The sequence below is a fragment of the Cuculus canorus genome, chromosome Z (genome assembly GCF_017976375.1).
Source record: "Cuculus canorus isolate bCucCan1 chromosome Z, bCucCan1.pri, whole genome shotgun sequence".
NCBI classification, from domain to species: Eukaryota; Metazoa; Chordata; class Aves; order Cuculiformes; family Cuculidae; genus Cuculus; species Cuculus canorus.
Genome location: NC_071441.1, coordinates 55,256,004 through 55,268,512, shown reverse-complemented (window position 1 = coordinate 55,268,512; position 12,509 = coordinate 55,256,004). Strand labels below are relative to the sequence as shown.

The following is a 12,509-nucleotide window of genomic DNA, read 5'->3' as shown; positions in this document are numbered from 1 at the left end:
AGGTCCCTTTGCTGGGCTTGTTCCCAATCATATCAATGTATCTGCTATCAGACCTGCAGTTGGATTTGCTAACTCGCATGTTATTTCTTAAGATATATATTCTCAAGCAGATGACTACAGCAAAACCCAATAATCTATTGAAAAATGCTTACTCTGTTGACAAAGCCATTCAGCTGAGGAAAGTAGATGTCTATCAATAAAACTGTAAGGGATTGATCTTGAGTACTGGTACAGAGAGACAGGATGGCACAGACACAGCAGTTTCAAGGAGAGGGGAAGGGTGATGTCTGGAGGAGTCCAAACCAGATTATGCAGACCAGCTCTTGAAACATGCCTTGCAGAAGACTCCCCGGTCATGCTGTTGAGTTGATGACAGCTCTGATCAATGTCATAAACTATATGACACTTAAAATGTATTTACCTATGTTTATTTTCAACCCAAGCCTTGCAAATGAGCAGGCAATTGGTGGGACTTCATGTAAGACTGAAGTCAACTACTGACAGACAAGGAAAGTTTACCCACACTTCATTTTCCATCATCTTGCCTTTCTTACTTCTTTAAGGAGCTAGCCTGCCTATAAGTCTTCTCACACTTCTGGAAACAGAACTCCCACAACTGCCTTGTGCAAAACCTTTAGAACAGTTACCTTCTCTTCTATACTTCACATACTTGTCTGACCTGTGTCCCTTTTTTCTCTTAATTGTCCTCAAAGACAATAAAGAAAAAAACTTTTGTTCCTTTGACATTACAACTGGAGCAGGTAGCTAAAGTAAGAAAAAGTGAAATATTTATACAATACAAAAATTAAGATAAAACTTTGCCTTACAAAATCTAGCTAACCAGCTGTTAAAAACAGTAAAGGCAGAAATAAAATAATTCATCAGTTCTGCCAGCTGCTGAGGATTTTGTGACTGGCAACAGTAAGATACTTTCTACTTTACTTGCAAACATCTTTCACTCATGTATTAAAAATCACGCCTCAGTTTTTGAAATGATGAAGGAAATAACATGCCTATGACAGGCTCAGGGTTTCTGTATATAGCTACTGATACAGCAGATAGCAGGTTTTCCCTCTGTGACCGTGAGAAAAAGAAGATCATGCAAATAACCTTGTCATGCTTACATACAGTGTAAATAAAGACTGCTGATAACCTCCCATTTTTGCAGAATTACCATTTATATAATAATATTTTTTTTTTCCCCAGCTGAAATATGCTTCTCTTGTCTATGTATCTCAAGGAAGTGGGAAAAAGACATTGATCTCTACCTGGATTTCCACACTTATTTTTTTATTGCACATCAGACCACAATGTTCTCTGCACATCACAACCCTGGAAATCTAGGTTGTTTCTTTCACAACATGAGATCAAGTATTTGAAGTGGAAATCTCTGTTCTTCAGCAGTTTCAATACTGGAGGTGCTGCTACTTTTTGCTTCTGCTGCACAGCTACAGTTGCCAGTGCAGAGAAAAAGAACAAAGCTTTGGTGAAGAGGAGATGCAACCTCACTCATTGGAGCAGTCCAATCTCGGATTACAACTCTTAGGTTGGCCTTGAACTAAAAGCTACCATTTTTTTCCATCATAGTATTCTGTACTGCTAATGCCCAAAGCACTAACTGGGTGTTCAGTTTCATTTATGACAAAACCTCACAGAAGCAACAGTCAGTCTAAATCCTTGGCTTGTTTTTTTTAAAGCATTATGGTTGAGACTGTGCAAGAAGATGTTTTGTGGAACATTCTTAATTGCCTCAGTCTCATTCCCACCAAAACTTGAACATCTTAAAAATCTGGTTGGTGGCTTTACAATGGGGCTACACATGACCAACAACATTCTCACTTTAAAGTTTCCATGCAATGTATGTATATTATCTAAGAATTTCTTCCAAAATCATACTCAAGCATTTTCAGTCTCCACTCACACACTAGCACCATCTCTTATCCTCAAAATTTTGACATTAGTTGTACTGTACTATTTTGTAAATTAAATACTTGACAGTGACAGAGATCTCTTCCTTTCCACCTATTCCATTTTGTTAAAAAATAAACTCTCAAGTACTGCACCATATAGTGATACATAGTTTAGAACAGGACCTTTTCTACAGATAAACAGTATTATAGAGCTTACTCTATCCTAAAATTCCTGTAATCATAATTTTTCTGAATACCTGAAAAAAACCCGGTGGTACAGGACCTACTGGCATGCCATCTCCTGGGGGAATGTTTCCTAGCACTGGACTGGGAGCTGCTGCAGCACTCTGAAAAGAACAAAGGGAGAATAAACCTTTGTCATTGTACGGTAGGCATTAACCCCCTCCCCCCAAAAAAACCAAAATCTGACCAAAATGCAGAAAGTAATTCTCTGGATACGTCATAAAGTCATTGTTTCATCTGAAGGTAAATTGAAATTATATAGTGTTTAGTCTTTGTTTAATACAAGTATCGTTATTTGTAACAAATGTATGTTGAGAGGAAGGATGCTAGAGATTGCACTGATGTACAAACATGCATCAAGTAGATAAATCTTTACTAGATTTTAGAAAATAATGCACCCCAGTGTGCCTATTTATATACATCTGTGAATGTAACTTGCACACCTTTTCTCATATTTTGTGTATAAGCATCCTCACACATGCACGTGGATACACATGTAGCATAAACAAAGTAATTTATGCACTTTATCAGCAATTCTCAAGCACTTTAAAGATAATTTCAGCAGACTGCAATATTATTTCAGAACTAAGTCAAGCTTCAAAACAGGGTTCTGTTACGAACAGTACAAGAAGGAATGTTCATGATTCTGCTGCTAATGCTTATGATTTTACCAATCCCCAAAATAACCACCATGACAAATTACAAGAATTCAGGTTACATATTTGGAAAGGAACAGAAAAAAGGGATTTCTAAGAAGTGAATCAGAGGATGAAATTAGCTACCTTTGCAAATCCTTCAGTTGGAATAAACAAGTAAAGAATAGTGCTTCTGGCAATTTACAAGCAGGAGATCGTCACAAAAAGGGAAGCCAAACTGTTATTGTTGTCATGTATTGGAACCTCAATTACTTTTAATTTCTAGCAGTCTTCCTTCCTGCAATATATTTCTGCAGGGCATAAGGCTGAATCACCTATAAAAGCTTACAATCTTCTGTGGAAGTGTTCATACACACACGCTGCATTCAGAGCCACTTGCAGCTCATTAATGATCTGCCAATATCTGCTCTACAGAATATGAATTACTTATGTTTATTAACTTATCACCGTATTTTATGCTCACACTTGATATTCAAAAGATGTAAATCTAGAAATTTTATTTCCATGTGTTTGGAATGCCACCTAGGAAATTAAAAAATAATGCTGGGAAGATTTGAAAACTGGCATAAAGAAGGGCTGACCTTTTCAAACCAAGAAGAAAAGAAATAGTTAAACTACCACAGATTTTTCAATGGCTTAAGCTGTGCTTTAGAAACAAGTTTCTGAACAACTAGCAGTTGCATATTTAGCATCTAAGCTCTGTTCTTTCCAAATAGAAGTCTAGAACATACCGTTAAGATACAAAAGCGGTAGTAGAAAGTGCTGGCTTCAGATCTTAGTGCACAGCACTGATTCACTAGGAAACTCAGTGATAAAGGGTCTTATTTATGCAGGATCAGTGTTTAGATACTATATAATGGCAACTGACAGAAAAAGCCAGACAAGTGAGTTTAATGTAGCGAACACCTCTGAATCATGCTACCTTCTCATGAGAGGCTACCACAAACCAACCAGATGGGCCTATGACGTCACAGCAAATAAAGATGGTTCTCCACTAGCCACTGCCATTCTTTGGGCACTACCTGAAGTTCATGAGACTGGGGAGTATGATATGGCTTACTTTTAAAAGCAAAATCATGCAACCCTCTGGAAGGTCTCAGGTACTCCTCCCAGTTCTGTTGTGGTCTCCTAGTCTCCCAGACAGAGGGGGAAATAAGCAAGTGGTGTGAATGCATAGAAGAAACTCCTGAAGAACAAAATAATTGTTACCTTTTGTTTCTTCTGCAAAACTTATGTGAATGTCCGCTAACTACTTTCAGATTATCTACACTTCCAAAGGAAAACAGAAGAGAAAGTGTGTGGGTTTTTTTAGGCAAATAAAAAGACCAGATAACAATGTCAAGTTATGAATTATGTTACCAAGGTAAAATCACAGAACAGATCCTCCTAGAGGCTATGCTAAAGCACATATAGATTGGGGAGGTGATTAGTGGCAGCCAGCATGGCTTCACCAAGGGCAAGTCCTATCTGACTAACCTAGTGGCTATTTATGATGGGGTAACCACAGCAATCGAAAAAAAACCAACAGATGTGATCTATCTGGACTTCTGTGAAGCCTTTGACAAGGTCCCCCACAACACCCTTCTCTCTAAACTGGAGAGACATGGATTTGATGGTGATGCTCAATGAGTGGACTGTTCGGTGGATAAGAAATTGGCTGGATGGTCACATTCAGAGAGTAGTGGTCTGCGGCTTGATGACCAGATGGAGATTCGTGACAAGTGGTGTCCCACAGGGGCCCGTACTGGGCCCAGTGCTGTTTAATATTTTCATCAATGATATTGACCCTCAGGAAGTCTGCAGATAACACCAAGCTGAGTGGTACAGGTGCCACACTGGAAGAACAGGATGTCATCCTGAGAGACGTGGACAGGCTGGAGAAGTGGGACTGTGAGAACCTCATGACGTTCAACAAGGCCAAGGGCAAGGTCCCACGCCAGGGTTGGGGCAATCCCCGATTTCAACACACGATGGGAGATGATGTGATTGAGAGCAGCCGTACGGAGAAGGACTTCGGGGTGCTGGTCAATGAGCAGCTTGACATGAGCCAGCAATGTATGCTAACAGCCCACAAGGGCAACCATATCCTGGGCTGCATCTAAAGAAGCGTGGCCAGCAGGTCAAGGGAGGGGATTCTGCCCCTCTCTTCCTCTCTCGTGAGACCTCATCTGGAATACTGTGTCCAGTTCTGGAATCCTTAATGTAAGGAGGTGGAGCTGTTGGAACAGGTCCAGAGGAGGGCTACAAAGATGATCAGAGGGCTGGAGCACCTTCCATAGGAGGACAGGCTGAGAGAGTAGGGGTTGTTCAGCCTGGAGAAGAGAAGGCCCTGAGAAGACTTTATAGCGACCTTCCAGTACCTGAAGGGGCTACAAGAAAGCTGGGAGGGACTGTTTACGAAGGCTGGTAGTGATAGGACAAGGGGCAATGGGTATAAGCTGGAGAAGGGCAGATTTAGATTATACGTTAGGAGTAAATTCTTCACAATGAGGGTGGTGAGTCACTGGCCCAGGTTGCCCAGGCACATTGTTGATGCTCCATCCCTGGAAGTGTCCAAGGCGAGGTTGGATGGCGCCTTGGGTAGCTTGATCTAGTGGGATGTGTCCCTGCCAAAGGTAGGGGGGTTGAAATTAGATGATCTTTAAGGTCCCTTCCAACTCAAACCATTCTATGATTCTACAATCATGAGCAGATGCAGATACAGTTTGAGTGAAGTATGTTGGATCTTCTGTATACACAGGTCTTCTAGATGAAGAATGACAACAGAAGCAGCACTGATGGAGAAAAATCAATGATGTTAAAAGCCTGAGCATCTTAAAATGACCCAAATTGCCTCCACTGCGGTCTGTGACTAAGAAGGAGTACCCCATTAAAGGGGAACTAATAACGATGAGCCTTATTACAATATCATCCCTCTTTGCATACTAATTCATGACTGCCCCTATGCTACCTTACCTGTGTCCATCTTTAGTGGCTGCCTAATATACGCTGCAGTGTGTCCAAAGGAGACCATGATACAGAATAAAGCATTTAAACAGACTATAATAAATCACTGAGCAAGAGCATCTCAAGACTATAAAGTTCGATGGGCAAAATACAGCTAAGTTATGAGATCTCAGGAAAAGAGCTAAGCAGCACCTGCCTTGGTACACAAACAGTGTTCAGAAGCCTCCCACCCCAGGTTTTATCACATTATTTAAACAAAGCTATGCCAGACATTAATACATATCAGAGTGCCTTAATACGCTCAGATGTCCTCCTCAACTGTGGTCTCTGCCAGAGCTCTCAGGTTCCAAAATGGTGCTTGTAAGAGAAGGAGGTAATGACTTCTTAGGATACAGTGCTACTACAGGGCTATAGTTACCTACCGCCACTGAGTTCAAGCCATTTTCCGCACTCTGAAAATCACTTTAGAAAAGAAAAATGGTAAAATACACTTAAGAGTTTAAAAAAAAGAGAGGAAGAAATAATGAAATAATGATTATTCCAAAACACGGGAAGAAAAGGATTAAAATATCTGTTAAGATTTATGTTGGACATTAAGTCTCCTAAGAAGGCTTTATATGAGATATATTATATTTATAATATATACACACACACACACACACATATTATATATATACACACCTTCATAAATGTCCCCAAAAGGGTTTTTTAAAAGTATTTCTTCCCTATTTTTTAATCTGGCATAGCATTGTTGCCAGAGGAACACAAGCTCACCCACAGTGAACCTCTCAGATAAGCACACAGCTCTCCAGGACTGGTAAAATGGACACAGGGTAATTATTTGCCTAGTGAGCTACAGGCATAGTAATGCATGACCACAACTCTACCTCACACATGTAACAAAATGCCTTACTGTCAGTGTGAAGAGGATATAGCTCCAAAGCAACTGCTTTTTAAGAGATGTGGATTTTGTACAGCTTTGTTGATGAAGAAGATATGTAGAAAGGAGCCAGAAGAAACCAAGACATGAGACTGAAGATCTCCTACAGCCTCCTCAGAAAGCCTTCTTGCTTGAGGACTGAAGTCCCATTCCAGAGACCTATCCTGAAGGTGGCCAAAACGTCTGAGCAGTGCTATTGGATGGATACTGATGGAATCATTTCTGAAGATTAAGGAGGAAGAAAAGCAAGGTTTTGTGGAGACCATCGCACAACAAGTGATACAGACTGATTCACTAAACCTTGGTCCTTGTGGTTTCTGGAGAAAAACGTCTCAACTAGAAAGGAACTAGCTCTATGCTTCTGGCCAGTTACTTCAACTTAAATTAATTTACTGGTATTGGCCACTTTTTGATTGGGGACCATGATGTTTCAGGGAGGTATTCAATATGTTGATTTTAATTGGCCTAATTATTTGAGATTTGATTATACCATGACGTTTACAGACACTTACGGAAAACTATCTCTTCTCTGCACTTTTGAGTGGGAAGCGGGAAAGAATGGTGTAAGTTTTGAGTGGACATAATAGCAGGTCAGTTTTACTGACATTTGATATACCAGCCAATAATTTTAAGAATATTGTAGTTATAGGCATTCTGTGATAGTCCAGTCCTGGGTGTTACAGAAATTTCAATTTCTACCTTTTGTTATGTAATGTACTGGGTTTTTTTGGTAATGTTTGCATGTTTGTTTGTTTGGGATTTTCTTCCCTGATGGGCAATGAGGTCCCAGAATGAGAAATAAAGCATTTTCAATGTTTTAGGTATATTACATTTTCTAGCTTGCGCTATCCAATGAACATTTTAAGAACTTATACAGGGTAGATCAATAAACAAACCTGCTACTACTGCACTGAAATATTCTTATTCCATCCTGATGAATTATTCAGTTCTGTTTTCACAGTCCCACAGCAAACCATGGTACTTTTTTGTATGCATTACAACTTGTTCATCATTTATACTTCCATTAGTTTGACATTTTAAATATTTGCAATTTGCTTTCCCTGCTTTTCAAAAAAGATGGAGTAGGAAAATTTAAATGGTCTAATCTTCTGTACAGTATCTTACATCCTTAAAATTGGAAAACTGTATTTGCTTTTGTAGCTAAAATACCAAATTTACAGTATCTCTTTACAATTATTAATTAAAATGCTGTACTTGGCATAAAACTTATTTGGGGTCATCCTCTGCTCTACCCAAGCCACTCCTGACAACATAAAAATAGGCTAATATTAAAATAGGCTAAATTAAAACAAGCCATGGTGTAGGCTGGTTTGTACAATAATCACAAAGTAAACAAAAACAAAAATAAAATAGGTTAGTTACTCTATTAGTACAGTATCTGAAATACAAAAATCCAGTGAGAAGACTGCAATACATAGGTAATTTTTTGAGGATATGGCAAGAAGTTGTTCATGATGGAGGCTCACTGAAGAACTCCATCTGCAGTCAAAGAAATTTACGAAGAAAGACTTCATCTACAAAAAATCCTCATCCAGCTCATTCACTAAACTGGGTATTTAATATCAGCTATTTTGATAAGATATCCTTGTTTTTATCCAAAGCAAGAAATGTATCACATTACTAAATTTCCACAGAGAGGATATTTCTGATTTTTTTTTAAGTTTACTTGATGGTGACTTATGGAATCTACTTGATGAGGGATGAGTGAAGTTGGACCTTGCACATACTACAGATCTATCACCACTGCTGGCCACCAATTCCCTCATGATCCAAGCCTCCTTGGTAAACCTCCCAAATCAGCCCCAAATCCCCTGAGTTAGCTGGACAGTCCTAGTTCCTGCTGAATTGTTGGAGGTGGTGGGTATCCACTTCTTCAACTGCATCAAGCATTGAGTCAATTTCTCCTGCCACCAGCTTATTTATTTGGAGGCAGTGTCTTTATGTTGTCTCCCATGGGAAAGCATGAGCATCTTACTGGTGTGTTGTGCTGTAAAGACCATTCAAGTCAAAGTCCCTGCTGTACTCTAGGCAGAGACAAGGTAGTGCCTCCAGACACTGGAACTACTGGTACCAGCGTCCATGATGCAGGGAAGTTCAAATCCCATCCTAGGATTTAATGACGCCATTACTAGCATCAAAGAGGAAGAGGGAGCAAGAGTTTGTTGAGGGCACAGTAGTGTCAGGATGAAGAAGGAGCTGCATTAATAACCGGTTTGGAAAAAGAAGGTGTGAAGCTAGATCTAGCAAGGAACAAATGCTTGCCAGTGCTGTCAAGTGTGCTAGCTTTAGAGTCTGTCTAGAAAATACATTATTTCTGTAAGGAGAGTCTGGAACAGTTACAAAGACATTTTTCCCCTTTAAAGGTATTTCTTCTCACTACAGGTACAGTAGATGTAACGGCGGCTTCGCATCCTGCACAATACTTCTCCTCATATAGCACATGCAAGTTAGGTGGGCCGGAGAACGCTTTACCATCACCCCGAGTCATGACTCTTCCACATACCGCTGGAAGGAACAGCCTGCCGATGCTTCCATGGGTAACCTCCAGGCTGACAGAGCCTCTGAAAGACGTCCCTTCTCTCCAAATACTAGGGCAACATGGGGTGCTCTCTGGAGGGGCACTGCAACGCCTGCCTATAAGGTTCATACATTTTTGCTGTGCAGCTTTCTGCAAAGCAAGTATGAAGCACTGTGAATGTAGTAATAAAGGTAGCCCGAGGTGAACACATGAAAATGAACTAGCAGCATCAGTATGATTATTTAAAATCTTTTCATAATAGTAAAATTTTGTAGCACAAATCTGTCTGAGCGCATTCTGGAAGAGCAAACTTCCAATCTGCCTTGGTGAGTCCTGCAAGTTGAGCAGTCTGAGCAGAAATATCCTGTTGCAGAACTGGATGCAAATTATTGCAACTACATGTTGTATGCGCTATTTTTCTAGGTTGAAGGTCAGGAAAAAAAACAAACCAATCAAAATACCCAAGAAACTTTGTGTTTATGCCAGATCTCGGAAGTCCACAATCTCAGCAGCACTTCCTGAAAGTACTCTACAGCACAGGAACTCCTACCTCTCACACTCCTTTTGCTGAGACTCTTAATTACTCTACTGATACAATGGAAAGCTTTGATTTCAATTATTCCAAAATTTTGTATCTCATTCTGAGTGATAATCAGAAAAAAAAAGATACTGTACTCTGAACAAGTATGCAAGACACTTAAGCTTTCTTCCCTTTTTCTGAATGCTGCTTCAGAGAGAAGTTAGATCATGAGAATTATGGCAAGATCTTCAGAAATAATAAAATTTATTATCAGTCACTCTGGTTTTTCACCAAGAGTGATATTTTCAGAAGAATGCTACTACAGAGCAACTCTGAGGATTAGAATCATACAACAGTTTGGGTTTGAAGGGATCTCAGAGATCATCCAGTTTCAAACCTCATATATACTGATATATGTAGTATCACTTTATATTTCATCTAAATCTGTGACTAAGATATATTAAACTCTAAAGTTCAAGTACTGAAACGTAGACACAACTGGCACTTCATATGGTGTTAAGGATCATTTTGATACTATAATAAATAAATCATTTTTATTTTCTTTTAAAATCACAGAGCTATCTAACCTAAATGAGTTTAAATATCTTATTAAAATTACAGAGTAAGTATTAATATAATGCTTTCATATATTCATATATGCAACCAAAATATGCTATAACCAGACAAAAATATTCTTTCACAGAGGTTATTAATACAATCAGTTGAGTCAAAACAAGAGCAGAAATGTTCGGCATCTCAGGTTATTTTTGTATATGTTTATATGACATTAATGCATGGGTAATATAAACAAACTGAACAGCGAATGTGTACGGATGGATGTGAAGGACACCTACAGCCGCCGTTGCTACCAAGTTTGAAACACTGATGACAGCAGCATACTGTTGGCAGGAAAAGCAGAAAACATTTAATATTTGGTAGGTCTCTCCTTGAAACTCATGCTGAAAATTCACACTGAAGCTAAGCATAAAAAAGACTACTACTCAGTTGATAGCTCTGAGATGAAATGAATGTAGAAGCAAGTTCATTTGAAAGCCAAGCATCATTCCAAATCAGTACTCCTTAATTCACCACATCCAGCAACGACAATTAAGAGAACTGTAAATAAATAGAGGAAGAAATGACATTGGGGCCATCCTGTTTAGCTGTGACCAGTCCCCAGTGCACCAAAAGCACAATACTAAGAGAAAAATAATCTGAAAGCCAACTGTCTGATTTTGTCACATTCTCAAACCTTCCTTTTTCCAGCAATTTTGCTAAGTTAAGCATAGCATTTTGGTTGCTCTCCCATAAAGGCATGGATATGCATAATGCATCAAAAAGCTAACTACTTAGTACCTGCTTACTTAGTTATTATTTTAAAGGATATCTTCTCAGTTACAGTATTTCATGACTTCTCCAGCTTTATGCAAACAAACACGAAACTAACTGAACAGACATAGACATGCAAAAGTGTGTATTACGTTTTATCATATTTTACCCAGTTATTTTTGATACAACTATATTGTCTTCTTCAGAACACTTCAAAGAAACGTTATTTCTCTCTTCTTTTCCTGAGGATTAACAACAAATACTTAGTTCTAAGTTCATAAATTTAAGGAATGGTGGGAATTAGGGGCTTTTAGGTTAGGTTTTGGGGTTTTTTTGGTTTGGTTCCCCCCCCCCCCCTTCCCCCGGAAGACAAGTGGATGATTACTATTTCCAATTGTGTTTATCATGTACTTAATTCCTGGTCACAGAATCACCTGGTTGGAAAAGACGTCTTGGATCATCGAGTCCAACCATTCCTATCTGCCACTAAACCATGTCCCTGAGCTCCTTGTCTACCCATCTTTTCAATACCTCCAGGGATGGTGACTCCACCACCCCCCTGGGCAGCCTCTGCCAGTGCCCCACGACCCTGTGAAAATTTTTTTTCTGATATTCAGTCTCAACCTCCCCTGGTGCAGCTTGAGGCCATTCTGCCTTGTGAAGAGGGAATGGCCTCAAGCTCTGCCAGGGGAGGTTCAGGCTGGACATCAGAAAAAAAATTTTTCACAGAGCGGGTCACTGGGCACTGGAACAGGCTGCCCAGGGAGGTGGTTGAGTCACCTTCCCTGGAGGTGTTTAAGGGACAGGTGGATGAGGTGCTGAGGGGCATGGTTTAGGGATTGTTACAAACGGTTGGATTCGAAGATCCTGTGGGTCCTTTCCAACCTAGTGATTCTATGATTCCATGATTCAAGGCTAAACAACCCCAGTTCCCTCAGTTGCTCTTCGTAAGACTTGTTCTCCAGCCCCTTCACTAGCTTTGTTGCTCTTCTCTGGACATGCTCCAGAGCCTCAACATCCTTCTTGTGGTGAGGGGCCCAGAATCCAACACAGTACTCGAGGTGCAGTCTCACCAGTGCCAAGTAAAGGCAAAATAACCTCCCTGGACCTGCTGGCCACGCTGTTTCTAATACAAGCCAAGATGCCATTGGCCTTCTTGGCCACCTGGGCCACCGCTGGCTCATGTTCAGTTACTGTTAACCAACACCCCCAGGTCCTTCTCCTCCAGGCAGCTTTCTAGCCACTCTTCCCCTAGTCTGTAGCTGTATAGGATTGTTACGCCTCAAGTGCAGGACCCGGCATTTGGCCTTGTTAAACCTCATGCCATTGGTCTCAGCCCAGCGGTCCAGCCTGTTCAGATCCCTTTGGAGCCTCCCTACCCTCCAGTAGATCAACACTTTCTCACAGCTTAGTGTTGTCTGCAAAC

At 40.2% G+C, this 12,509-nt stretch overlaps 1 protein-coding gene across 3 annotated transcripts in view; it reads right to left on the bottom strand.

Moving 5' to 3' along the window:
* The window catches only part of SSBP2 (single stranded DNA binding protein 2), a 193,310-nt gene that overhangs the window by 64,629 nt on the left and 116,172 nt on the right, over window positions 1-12,509 (bottom strand). For 2 of the 3 annotated variants that reach the window (XM_054053443.1, XM_054053441.1), the window contains exon 5: window positions 2,168-2,257. The exons of the other annotated variant lie outside the window; for it this stretch is intronic. In XM_054053443.1, coding sequence (XP_053909418.1) covers window positions 2,168-2,257 — 90 coding nt within the window. The remainder of the gene's footprint in view (window positions 1-2,167; window positions 2,258-12,509) is intronic. 3 annotated transcript variants of the gene reach the window in all.